Source organism: Petaurus breviceps, unplaced genomic scaffold (genome assembly GCF_028583685.1).
Source record: "Petaurus breviceps papuanus isolate PSGF00001 unplaced genomic scaffold, PetGlider_PUasm1.0 90919, whole genome shotgun sequence".
Classification (NCBI taxonomy): domain Eukaryota; kingdom Metazoa; phylum Chordata; class Mammalia; order Diprotodontia; family Petauridae; genus Petaurus; species Petaurus breviceps.
Window position 1 is genome coordinate 21705649 of NW_027187378.1, and position 13549 is coordinate 21719197.

The following is a 13549-nucleotide window of genomic DNA, read 5'->3' on the forward strand; positions in this document are numbered from 1 at the left end:
GAAATCATTCCCTGAAAGGAGTGAGGCGGAGACACACAGCCTGTGCCAGGGAGGCAGGAGATGGGGTGTCGGGGTGAGGCCAGCTGGTTGGACCGAAGGTGGGCTTGAAGGAGGGTAACACTGGAGCCAGTTTATGACGGTCTTAAGAGCTTCAAAAGAAGGTAAGAGATCTGTGTGAAGCTAGTTTTCATTTAAATGAAAACCAATCACAACAACCCCCCAACAAATGCAAAGAAGCGAAAAGACCAAGGGGCTGCTTCCCAGTGCAGAGCAGAGTATCACTTTCGCAATTTTCTTTTTCTTTCAGGGTCCGCGTATGAGGACCGGGACTCTGGCAGGATGCCGAGGAGCCTCAGTCCAAGCGGCCCGGGTGTGCCCCCCGCCCTCCTTCTCTCTCATTCGCTCGCTGGGTCCCTCCTGTTCTCTGCTTAGGCAGATCTAGGGGGCTCAAGACGCGACGCAGAGGGCAAAGACAGGGGCGGAGCCTCCTCATAGGATCCCGCCCCTCCTGGGCGCGGGGCATGACGGGACATCCAAGATGGCCGCGCCCATTTGAACCTCTCACCCAAGCTGCTCGCGCGCCCGCCTGCTCGGTCTTCAGCCCTCCCGGATACGAGAAGCACCGCGTCGTCCTCCCGCCTTCTCCGTTACCGCCACCGCTTCCTCCGCAGCTCGGAAGGGAGAGGGGGAGGGCATGAGAAGTTGTAGCGGCCGAGGAGTCACCGCGACGCATCGCTCCGCTTGCCCGATCCCGTCTTCGCCCCGGTCCCCGCGTCTCCGGGGAACAGCAGGGGCAGCGCCCGACGTTTCCTGGGTCACTCAGGTGGGCGCGCCCCCCAGAAGGTTCCGGGGCCACCCCTCCGCTGGGTCTGGCCTGGGTGCCCCCCTGCGTCTTCCCCTTCCTCCCAGTGCCCGGTGCTCGCCTCGGCGCTCCCGCCAGACCTCTTTCACCCCGACGGCCACGGCCCCGCCATTTATTTGGCTTCGGGGGTGGAGGGCACTGGGTCTCTCGGAGCAGAGGCTCCGTGGACTGCCCTGCTTCGCCCCTTGAAGCAGTCAAGGCGAGTGTTGCCTCGTGGGAGGAACCCGGGCCTTGCCCTGAATTGTTTTAAGTTTTTTGGGGGGAGGTGGTATGTGCAGGCAGGTGTTTTCCCAGCCAGTGCGTGTGGAGGTTGCAGGGGAGAAACTTGCCACAACTACGTGTCCAGCCTGCCCCCTCTTCAGTGCCTCTGGAAGTTCCTCTCCCCTTCTTCAGTAGTGACCCCCAGAGGCACCCCTCCCCCTCCAGCAGTTCCGCCTCCTCTACACGTAGCTGTTGGTTCGGTCACAGGATCACGGAAATTCCATATGTTGATAAAGATATGATGTACATACGCAAGCATGGATTTGGCATGAGTATTTTTTTCAGTTTTCAAGCACTATTCAATCAAACCAAACTGACCTCAGCCCAGACACCCCATCTCCTGCCTCCTTGGCACAGGTTGGTGTCTTTCCGCCCCCTTTATCTCCATGCAGGAAATGCGCTGGTGTTCTCCCTTCTAGTGAGAGAGGAAAAAATATCTGTAGATATGTGTGTAAATGTGTACAGAGAGAGATAAAGATAGGACTATCTCTTCATATACCTTTACAAGTTATTATCCAGTCCTCGCAATAACTCGGAGATAAGTGTTGTTATTAGCCCCATTTTAGAGATGGGGAAACTGAGGCTGAAAGAGTTCCTATGACTTTCTAGTTAAGCGGGAGGTGAGACCTCTCTCTACCGGTGCTCAGCGCATTTACTACAGTGCTACTATGGAGCATGTTTCTCCATAGTAGTGCCTCTTACTGAATTCACGTATGGTCCTCAGCATTTGAACCCAAGTCTTCCTGATTCCAAGTCCACTACTTATTTTTCCTTTTTTTGTTTTTGTTCCTTTTGCTTTTTGGAGGGCAGTTGGGGTTAAATGACTTGCCCCAAGGTCACATGGCTAGTTTTTGTGTTAAGTGTCTGAGGCCGCATTTGAACTCAGGTCCTCTTGATCCCAGGGCCGGTGCTCTATTCACTGCTCTGCCAAGCCGGCCCCAAGTTGCCCCCAAGTCGCCCTCAAGTCCACTACTCTTATCCGTGCTCCATAATGCTTCATTGACTTGTAATCATAATGAAAAGCTATGAGAAAGGTGTTTTAATCTTAACATTTTCCTTCAAACTTTTGAAGTATGAGGGTGTGTTTGTCTAATTTTTTCAAGATTATTTGAAAATTGATGTAGCTTTGATAACCAGTTCATCAGGTTACATCCTACTTAGATCAGAAACTACCTTGGTAACATAAAAAAATTCTTTCCCCAGCAATTAATAAGAAAGTAGGTTCTTTCATTTATAATCTGACTTATAATCACTTTCTGATTTTACCATAGACAGTTCTTGAATTTGTAATAATAGCTAACAGCTTTGTAGTGCTTTGAGGTCTGCAAAACACTTTAAAGTACATCTCATTTGAACATGCAAGTTTTTTTTTAATGGAGGAGCACTATTCAGTAGTATTGAAAATGTCTATGTCAAACCTATCATGTTTCTTTGTATTGTATATATTACATTGTATTCCCACCTCACCCCCAAATCTCTTAAAATGTTTTATTTTGAAGGGGAGGATTGTTTAGTACCCCAGTATCAGTACCTTATTGCTAATGTGATAAGAATGAGCATTTTAACTTTGGTTAAATTTTCTAAATTTTGACTCATGGTTTTTGTTCACTTTGTACCTTATTCAGTGCAATCAGAACTATTTTATAACCTTGATTCGTGCTAAATTTCATTTAAATACACTAAAATGCTGAAGATAGGCCCATTTGAAAATGTCTCTACCTATCTGCTGCCTTTTTTTTCCCCATAGGATCATAAGTTTAGAGCTGGAAGAGATCTAAACCAGGAAATCTTAACCTAGGGTCTGTGAACTTTTTTTTTTTTAATATTTTGTTAACTGTATTTGATTTCTTTTGTAAGCCTATGCATCTTCTTTTATGCTCTTAAAATCATTCTGAGAAGGCATCCTTAGATGTCATCAGTCTGCCAAGGGTGTCCATGACATTAAAAAGAATCCCTGATCCAGTCCAAGGTTGTCAGGGACTAAATCAGAAATCAAATTTAAGCCTGTTCCCCAATTTGGTCAATATTATTGAACTCCAGAACAAGTTAGAATAGATTGAGTTAAAATGCAGACCTCAGGGAATTCCTGGCATGGAAATTCCCTGCATTAGTGGAGGAAGGCAATTTGTATATAATTCACTACCTGTGATTTGTCTATGGTCACACATAAAATGTGGTCAGTTGAGATTATAAAGTGCTGTGCAAACCATAAACATAAAACTATGAGATATTTGATGCAGCCAAGCTTCTCCTTCCACATTTTGCCACCACGCTTCAGCTGCCTTTTCCTTCTGCCCCTGCAGCTCCCTTTCTCTTCTGTTAGGGAATTCTTCTGGAGCTTGAGGAGGGACCCAGACCAACCATCCTTGATTCTCTGTAGACGCCATGATGCCTCCCACATGGATACCCTTTTCACCTGCTTGTTAGCACATCATTATGTGTTATTGTCCATTAGAATGTAAACTCCTTGAGGACAGGAACTGTCCTTTTGCTTGTATTCCTATCCCTAGCATTTAATATAGTGCCTGGCACATGCAAAGTATATAATAAATGTGTTGAAATTTATGTGTCAGGCAAGATTTGGATCCTAGTCTTTTTGACTCCAAGGCTACTTCTTGATCCACAATGCCTCTTAGTTTGAGTAGATAGATAATTTGCAGTTATCCTTCCACATCCTGGAGTTAGGGGCATGGCACCCCTGCAATCTGGAAAATCACATAAAACTTTTTGGCCCTCCCTTCATAAAAGAAAGAAATCTGAATTATTATGGTACTCGAAGATAAAATATTTTGGTATTATACAATACTATATATTTATTTTATGCATTCTGAGTTTCTAAACTTTTTCTGTGTTGTCTGCTGGTCTTCTCATGTCATCTGAGGCTTCTGCAAAACTCCCTCCAAATCCCCATTTAATTTCTTATGCCAAACCAAGATATGTCAAAATTGCAATGGAAAAAGTCACTGGGGAAGAGATAACTGTACTTTGAATTGAGAATACGATATTTTCTTCACTTAGAGGATTTTATTTGGTTCTGTCTGTGCAGTACAACACATTACCTAAGGGAAAAATGGCCTCAACATTTTTGGTGGGATTGTCAAGGAGTTTATGTAGGTTATTTGGTGATTGTCAAAATCTTATTTGCATTGTACACAGAAAACTCCACATTATCTGAATGATATATTTTATATACTATTTTTAGTGACTCCCTGTCATTTTTTTCCTGTCCTCACTTGGTGTGTATTTTTGGAATGTAATTTAGCTTAATACTGGATTCATGTTGCAGTTGTTGGGAAGGAGTCACCCATCTTATGGACTATATGATACCAACATTTTACTGAATATACTTAATGTTTTGAGGGACGTTATTTGACACAGTCAGAAACTGTGAAATAAACTATGCTACAATAGATTGTCCTAACAAAAAAAAAATAGGAAAATAAATTTGTTGGGAGCAAAATCACTTTCCAAACCTAATCTTAAGTGATTTTAAGTTTAGCACTTGTTTTGAGTTAACTGTGCTTTGCTTCCCTACCCTTTACACTGGTAGAGAATTGGCTGTACTAGTGTGTCTAAATGAGATTGCTAGCTATATAAAGGTAAACTTTATCAAAAGCTTTTGTAGTCAGTAAATTTGATTGCTTTATTTCTTCTATCCTTAGGGAAAGGGGAAGGGGGACAAATAAAGCACAGCTGAATTATATTCAAATATCAACAGATTACTTGATACTTAATCATTCTGATTAGTACAGTTTTATCAACTGGAAGCTGTAGTTTTTTTGTTAATTTTTGGCAGTTCTCAACAAATCACTAGTCACATTTTTGGTGCAGATAAAGTTAGCCTGTGGACTTTAAATAAATGTATTCTACATATCTTGTAAAATTCTAAACCCCAGAGAAAAAAATGAGACTATGCATGTGTAGAAGAATACTGTACTTGAACTTAGAAGAAGATCTAGTTCAAATTTAGGCTTTGCCACTTAATATCTTGTGCCTGTGGGCAAATCATTTCAATCTCAGCCTCTTTCTTTACTTGCCACATGTATAGTGATAGTACCTATAAGGGTGCTTGTGAGGAAATTATTCCATAGTGCTTTATAAATGTCAGCTATTATAGAAGAGCTTTTATAAAACCTGTTTAATTTAATGGAACCATAAAGCAGAGGAAAAAGTCGCTAGTGAATAGGCATAGTGAATAGAGGGGTCAGCATATGAGTCTGGAAGACCTGGTTTCAATCCTTGTCTTTGATATATCCTGTGAGACCACTAGTAAGTCACTATACCTTCAAGTGTTCTAAGCACTGGTCTAAGACTAGAAAATAAAGATGAGTTTCTCATGTTTATCAATACAGAAAGTTTCCATCCTAGGAGTTCCTACACTGATAAAATCTTGAGTAGACCAAGAGAATCCATACTATATGTTTGTTTAGTCTACAACTGTTTACCAATTGAATGTACTTTCAGTTCAAAGAAAACTCTAGGCCAGGGGTCCTGAGGTGGACGTTCTAGTCTTTGCTACTACAGAAAAGTCAGTCTCTGGACCTGGCTTTCCTTGTAGGTAAAGAATCAATAAGTTGCTTTTTAGAAGACTGTGAGAATCAGATCTATATATGCTCATATGTGTGTGTGTGTATTCACACAATTATGATCCATAAGTATTCTGCATAATCTTTGTGGTATTTTTGTTTATCTTCAATTCTGCAAATTGACTGACATATCTTTTATTTTAATGCAGAAATAATGTTGATATTTGGAACCCATGTCGAACATCTATGAAGAGAAGGTAACGATGATTGCAGCAGGGGATTTGCAGGAGTTTGTTCCTTTTGGCCGTGATCACTGCAAGCACCACCCTAACGCGCTGAATCTTCAACTTCGGCAGCTGCAGCCTGCATCTGAGCTGTGGTCTTCTGATGGAGCTGCTGGTTTGGTGGGATCCCTTCAGGAGGTTACAATCCATGAAAAACAGAAGGTTCTATTAAATTTCCAGTTATATTTTGGAAAACTAGAATAATATAATTACCCAAGGTAACCTGCATGCAAACTGAGAAATGACATGCAATTTCTAGGACAGAAATTATTAGATCTAGTGATAAGACATTTTATTAAGAAATAGGAGATTAAAAACCTCCCTTAAATCAGGAGCTCTTAATCTGATGTTTCTGAACTTGTTTTAAAAAAATTGTGATAAATACATTAGTTTTCTTTTGTAACACTATGTTTTGCTTTGTTCATTTAAAACATTCTGAGAAGAGGGTCCATATTTTCCATGGAACCGCCAAAGGGATCCATGACACAAAGCAGGTTAAAGAACTCTAGACTTAGATTTAGTCTTCTTTTTCCATTTGTATCCCAGAAGTCAAACTTCTCAGTATTTTGATTGGTTATGATTATGCTTTTCACCAAGTCATATTCAGTTGATTATCATGCACACTCATGCAGCAAATATCTGAGATACATTATATAGTACCATACTAATTATTTAAGGGGAAATGGAAGAAAAATTGGACATGATCTTGGCTGTCAAAAATCTTAAACTTTATTAAAAGAGACAAGAAAAATATCAACATCGTTGCATATAAATTATTTTTCTGCGGTTTCCCTGCATGTTTCTGGTCTGGACAGATGATGGGTCTGGGCAGTATTTTTTCTATATTTATTTTTTTTGTTTAGCAGAGCCCTAGATACATGTTAAAAAAGCTTAGTATGAGTAAAATCTCAAGTTCCTCCTCATAAAGTTTCTTGTATGGTATAGCTAAAATATTAGGGTTTATGTCCACAATTTTTGTCTTTCTTGCTAAGAATTTTGTGCTAGTTTGTAGTAGTTAGTCTTAAGAGTATTTTTACTCTGTTAATTAGTGAGTCAAATGGGACAGATTTTTAAAGGTAGTATTTGAGAAGAATTTATAACCATTTTCTAAATCTCTTTTCAGGAAAGCTGGCATTTAAGGAAAGGTGTAAGTGATGTTGGAGAAGAGGTAGAATATGATGAAGAATTGTATGTGGCTGGTAATATGGTCATCTGGAGCAAAGGAAGTAAAAGTCAGGCTTCTACTGTTTATAAAGCTTTTACAGTGGATAGTCCTGTTATTCAGGTTAGAAATTATTTAAGTTTTATCACTTACCACTTATTGTTTAAACCCTGCCTCAGCAAATTTTTAATTTTCTTCATATTTATGTAACAGTAATAATACAAAATGTATAGGGCATGATATTTTATATAGTTTAGGAATTCTAGCAGCTACGAATTTTAATGTGTGCTACTGATAAAAGGTTATCTATATTATTTTGTTTTATATTATGTCTTATTTACACTTCTTTTTGTGTGTTTATAGAGGATACAAATTTCTTACAAAGGTTCTAGTATTGTTTAATTTTTTTTCCTCTTTTCGATAAAATTTTAAATGGACTTCCAGAAATACAAAAGATAAGCATTAGTCTTGGTTTTTAAAAAAAAAAATGGCTTTATCCATGGTGATGCTTTATCTTTTTATTATAACCCCTAATATCTTTTCAGTTTGTAATTTGATGACAGGATTCTTGTGATTCTCTTATTTAGCTCTGCAGATTTCAGGAGACATGGATTCACCTCTTATTTCTGACTAGGACTAGCTTTCAGATCTTAAGCACTCCTCAGGGAATCAGTTCTTAATCTGCAAAATGAGGAGTTTGAACTAGATAATTGTGAAGTCTTTTCCCAGCTATAAAATTTTGTGAAGTTTCTTCCTTTGGAATTGAACTTAACTCAGCAGGTTAAAGGGCAGCAAGGTGGTACCATACTGCATAAAGTGCTGGGCCAGAGTTCCTGAATTCAAGTCCCACCTCAGACACTTACTAGCTTTGTGGCCCTGGGCAAGTCCCTTAACCCTGTTTGTCTCATCTATAAAATGAGCTAGAGAAGGAAATGGCAAACCACTCCAGCATCTTTGCCAAGAAAACCCCAAATGGGGTCACAAAGAGTTAGACATGACTGACTAACAGTGACAGTAGATTAGTATTGGGCTTAGAATTGAGAAAACCTGGATTCAATTCTTACCTCTCATGTTTTTTAGCTGTGATTGGGCAAGTCACTTGATCTGAATATGCCTCAGTCAACTTCCTAGGATATAGCTTCTAAGTTATAGGTGGGTTGCTTATCTATATTGGTGAAGTGAGTTTCCACATTAGTATTTTTTTACACAGATAAAATTGGTTTGACTTAGTTTTTTCAATTGTTAGATGAAGATAATAACAGCACCTACCTTACAGGGTTGTTGTGAGGGTCAAATGAGCTAATATTTGTACAAAGTGTTTAGCACAGCACCTGGCATAGACTGAGCACTGTGTAGTTGCTTATTCTTTTCCTTCTCCCCTCTCTTTCATTAACACTCTTTTGCAAATATAATTATGTTTTCTTATAGCATTCATTTCTAACAAGAATTTTACTTTACTATTTTTTCTTTACCTATTTTTTCCTCACTTTCCAAGTATTTTATACTAGTGATGGTCTATATGATTTTCTTAGATTTATTTATTCATTGAGTGGATCCATGATTGTATTGATTTAGAGAGGTCCGGTGAGGTACTTTTTCTCTTTGTGCAGATCAGCATTTTTATGGTGTAAGCATGTAGGCTTTAGACAGTCTCTTGGACATTGGATTGCTGTAACTTATCTTGGTCACTCAACCAGCAAATATCTAGAAGCCAGATGTTCACCTCATCTGGCAAACTGTTGATCCACTGTGCCATACATTGTATTGCTTGTTTTTCCTCTTTGCTTTTTAAGAAAGAAGGCCAACTCGTCTCTTGCCAGAGATGTGATGGATTTAAAATGCAGAGTGAGGTATACATTTTTTTGGACATGGTCAGTGTAGGAACTATTTTTGCTGGATAATGCATATTAGTTATAAGGTTTTTTTTTTCCTTTTTAAGCAAAATTGTTTCTTGGGGGGAGACGTTGGGAGAAGGATTAATTATTTTTTAAAAAGAAAGGCAACACTTTTAATTAATTATTGCTCTGAGTACATCCCAAACACTATCTTTGGGAACTGAAGAGTTGTATAAGAGTGTATCTTGTCAGTGTATTTATTGTGATTTCTAGGACCTTAATTAGGGTACAGAATACATAGACTTTAAGATAAAGATTTGTTTGGGGGACAAAATAGAGATAATAAAGTTTCATCCTAAATGATTATACAGGAGAGTTTCTTTTTTTTAATTTTACAAATGAAAGTCTTTGAGAGGAAAGGAAAAAAAAATTACTGAATACCAGTTTCTTTTTTTAGTAAACATACTTGTTTTGATTTTAGGCATTGTGGTGTGACTTCATTATATCACAGGACAAATCTGAAAAAGATGACAGTAAGTTTCCTTTCTTCAAACTTTATTTTATCTTGGACTATATTCTGTCATTTATTTATTTATACACATTCTCTTCTACCTAAATTAATTTGTAATTTTTCTCTTATAACATAACTGTTTGTAGATTGAAAAGAATCTGGTTATGAGGACTTGAAGTATAGAAGAATTTTATAAATAATCTTTGTTTTCTTTAATTTCAGGTAGGAATGAGATAGAAAAATGCATATGCATATTACAAAGTTCTTGCATAAATGTGCATAGTATGGAGGGGAAGGATTATATAGCTTCCTTACCTTTTCAGGTAAATTTGCTTAAAGCTTTCATCTTTTTGCAGATATTTTCAGTTTGTGGATAGTCTTATGGTAAACTATTGCATACTAATAGTCAGCATTATAAATAGTGATCTTGTGAAAATAATGTTAAAATTACTAAATGATGATCATATTCCATTTACTTAAGGTTTGTTCATCTGTTATGAGGGAAAAAAATAGTGTGGTGAATTTAAAAATATTAAATCATAGATATACTCTAATCTAAACCATTTTAGTTAAAGTTGAATGAATTGTTGATTATATTATTTTTTCATTTCCAATTGAGCAATTACAGATTAACAATAGTATTAATGAGATTGAAATAAACATTCTTGAATGTAAAACATTTGGCAATTTAGATCAGGTTAATAAATTTTGATTATATTAAGGAATTATACAGCTATAAAGTTACCTCTTTATCCTGTGTCTCCTTTCTGTACTTTGTTAGATGGTATTCTTTTCTGATACCTCATGTTTTTCTGGAAGTTTGTCATAGTGTCCTATTTTGAGTTTCATCCTTAGGGTAGCTAAATAAAAAAAAAATTATAGAAATTATGTAGTTCCTTTGTTGTGTCCTTATTGAGTAGAGAAAAAAAAGCTCTAACATATTGTTAGAACCCCAAGATTATTTTGTTAACTTTTTTCTTTCCTCTTTCCCCTCCCGACTGGTAGGTGGCAAATGTTTGGCCCACCAAATACGGTTTATTGTTTGAACGAAGCAGTTCTGCACATGAAGTACCTCCAAGTCCACCCAGGTATGCATTGAAGAATTTCACCTTGACTTTCTTTATTGACTGTTATAAAGCAAAATTTCTTAAAAATCAAATGTTTGGGGGAGAACATGTACATATATCATGCATTTATTGACCATTCCTTTCATTTGTCACTTAATTATTTGCTGCTTTGTATTATTATTTCACTGTGTCTGTGTTTTTTCTTCCTAATTACATTGTAAACTCTTTGAAAGCAAGGATGTATAACACTTAGTAAAATACTATGCACATAGAAGGTGCTTATTAAGTTGCCTTTTTTTTTCCCCACCAAGACTGGGTCTCCCTATTTAACACAGGCTAAAAGCGTAGTGGCCACTCATGAGTTCAATACCAAAACTGATTAGCACAGAAAATTTATCCTGCTCTATTTTACTGACTTTGGATTATTTGCTTCTCCTTGGGCATCCTGGTAGTTCTCTGGTCCTGTGATTAACCATATTAGTGCCAGACTTAGTGCAGACACTTGATTAGCTTTAGCCCTATTGCTCAGAACTCCTGAGCTGAGGTGATCCGCCAGCCTCAGCCTTTCTAGCTTCAGGGACTACAGGCATGTGTGATCACACTTGGCTCAGTAATTTTTATTTTTTAATATTGGATTTTTGAGCTTTTACAAAGGGCAAAGGAGGAGACAAAAAAAGTGGTTGAAAGTTCACTTTAGGGCCAGCTAGGTGGTGCAGTGAATAGGGCACTGGCCCTGGAGTTAGGAGGACCTGAGTTCAAATCCAGCTCCAGACACTTAACACTAGCCGTGTGACCTTGGGCAAGTCATTTAACCCCAATTGCCCTGCCTTTTCCCCTACAAAAAGCAAAAAAAAAGAAAGTTGTCTTTAAACTGTAAAACCCTAAAGATTTCTCATTTAGCTAAATGGGGTATGTATGTGTGTGTTTCCTTCCTTTTGAGAAGATACATTTTAAACATTAATATTTTGATTAGTACAGAAAAGTTGCTCACAGAATTTTGATTTTAAATCTTAGTTTTAGTGGAAGCAGTTTCACTAAGGAATTTTAGTAGAATAAAGGGTCTTTTTCTCATTTATTAATTTCCTTCTAAACTGTGGTGACTACTATTCACTGGGCCATTTTAAATTCAACTCAACAAACATTAAGTAATGGTTAACTGTAATGCATAGTTAGTAATGTAGGCTAGATAGAAGGCCAGACTACAAGTAAGGAGAACAGGGACTCAGTTATTGCTTTTGCTGTGACTATGAGTAAGTCATGTAACCTTTGATTGTTCAGACACTTCTCTAAGACTATAAGTTGTAAGCTTGGAAGGGAACACCAGGAGTTCCCTCAATGATGAAATCAAAGGTTTGAACATCCCCCAAAATATGCTTCTGGAACTATATGAAGATTGGAAGGGATTGGCAGTGGGTGATAGTAGACTGGAAAAAAAGTTATCGTAACTAGGATAGAAGCACTAGAATAGGTAAAGGAAAATTGGCTTTTGGCCAAAAGTTGGCATTTGTACCCACATTTTTTTTAAATTCATTTTTATTGGTCATTTTTACATCACATATATTTTTCCTTGCATTCCTTTCCTGTCACAGTGCCTCCCTTATAATAGAATTTTTTTTTTTAAGGAAAAAAAGAGAAAAATAAGTATAATTTCTCAATATGTTAAAAAAAAATCAGACATAGGCAGTGTTTCACATCCATGTACCTTTTCTCTTCCACCCTTCATTTCTGTACAGAGTGGGGAGAAATTGTTTTCTCATAGGTCTGTTTCGGGCCAGGCTTATTCTTTTTTTTTTTTCATTTTTCAAATGCTTTATTAACTTCTGATTTTAATCATTTGTTTCCGCCAGATTTTGAGTTACAAATTTTCTCCCCGTTTTTCCCCTACCCACCGCCCCAAAATAGCAGTCCCACAGGATATCCCCTCCTCCAATCTGCTCTCTCCCATATTTTCTCCCATACCCTTTTCGACTTTTCCAGTAGGGCATGGTGGATCTCTATGCCCCAGTGCCTGTATATCTTATTTCCCAATTACATGTAAAATAGTATTAATAATAGTTAAACATTTGATTTTAAAACTGAATTCCAGATTCATTCTCTTCCTCCCTTGTCACCTACCCTTACTGGGAAGATAACCAGTTCAGTATAGGTTGTACATGTGTGGTTAATGCAAAACAATAACATAGATATATTGTAAAAGACTGACTATATTTCTCTCCCTCCTTTCCCACTGCCCACTTGTTCTATTCTCTACTTTGATCCCATCCCTTTTCAAAAGTGGGTGCTTCCAACTTCTCTCCCCTCCAGCCTGCCTTCCCTCTCATCCCCTTTCCCCCTATGCTCCTCTAGGGTGAGATACCCTATTTAGTGTGTATTTCATTCCCTCCCCCAGCAAAATTTAATGGGAATGAGGTTGACACATTCCTTTTTGCCTTCCTAGTCTTCCCCTCCATTGTAACCATTTTCCCTTGCCTCTTCTATATGAGGTAGTTTACCCCATTCTGTCTCTCACCATCTCTTCTCATCATATTCCCTTCTCACCTCTTAATTTCACCTTTTAAGTATCATCCCTTCCTGTTAAATTGGTCCTGTGCCCTCTATCTATGTATACCTATAAACATATATACACTCACATATGTATTCAAATGCCCATATACCCTCATATATATGTATTTCTATTCCCATCAACTATTTTCATACTGAGAAAAGTTTCATCAGTTACAATTATTGTTTTTCCATGTAGGAATGTTAATAGTTCAACTTTGATAAGTTCCTTATGATTTCTTTTCTCTGTTTACCTTCTCATGCTTCTCTTGCTTCTTGTATCTGAATGTCAAATTTTCTATTCAACTCTGGTTTTTTCAGCAAGAATGTTTGAAAGTCCTCTGTTCCACTGAATGACCATATTTTCCCCTGAAACATGATACTCAGTTTTGCTGGGTAGGTGATTCTTGGTTTTAATCCCAGCTCCTCTGACCTCCGGAATATCATATTCTAAGCCTTTTGATCCCTCAGTGTAGAAACTGCCAAATCCTGGGTTATCC

The 13549-nt window shown here is 37.9% G+C and overlaps 1 protein-coding gene across 3 annotated transcripts in view; it reads left to right on the forward strand.

The window, feature by feature from the left end:
• The first annotated feature begins 33 nt into the window (after positions 1-33).
• The window catches only part of ANAPC1 (anaphase promoting complex subunit 1), a 179019-nt gene continuing 165503 nt past the window's right edge, over positions 34-13549 (forward strand). The window contains exons 1-7 of one of the 3 annotated variants that reach the window (XM_069075562.1): positions 34-161; positions 308-823; positions 5859-6095; positions 7057-7218; positions 9412-9463; positions 9664-9764; positions 10447-10529. In XM_069075562.1, the coding sequence (XP_068931663.1) occupies positions 5883-6095; positions 7057-7218; positions 9412-9463; positions 9664-9764; positions 10447-10529 (611 nt within the window). In that variant the 5' untranslated portion in view covers positions 34-161; positions 308-823; positions 5859-5882. Of the gene's footprint in view, positions 162-307; positions 824-5858; positions 6152-7056; positions 7219-9411; positions 9464-9663; positions 9765-10446; positions 10530-13549 lie in introns of those variants that run through there. The other 2 variants (XM_069075564.1, XM_069075563.1) reach the window with 2 other exon arrangements.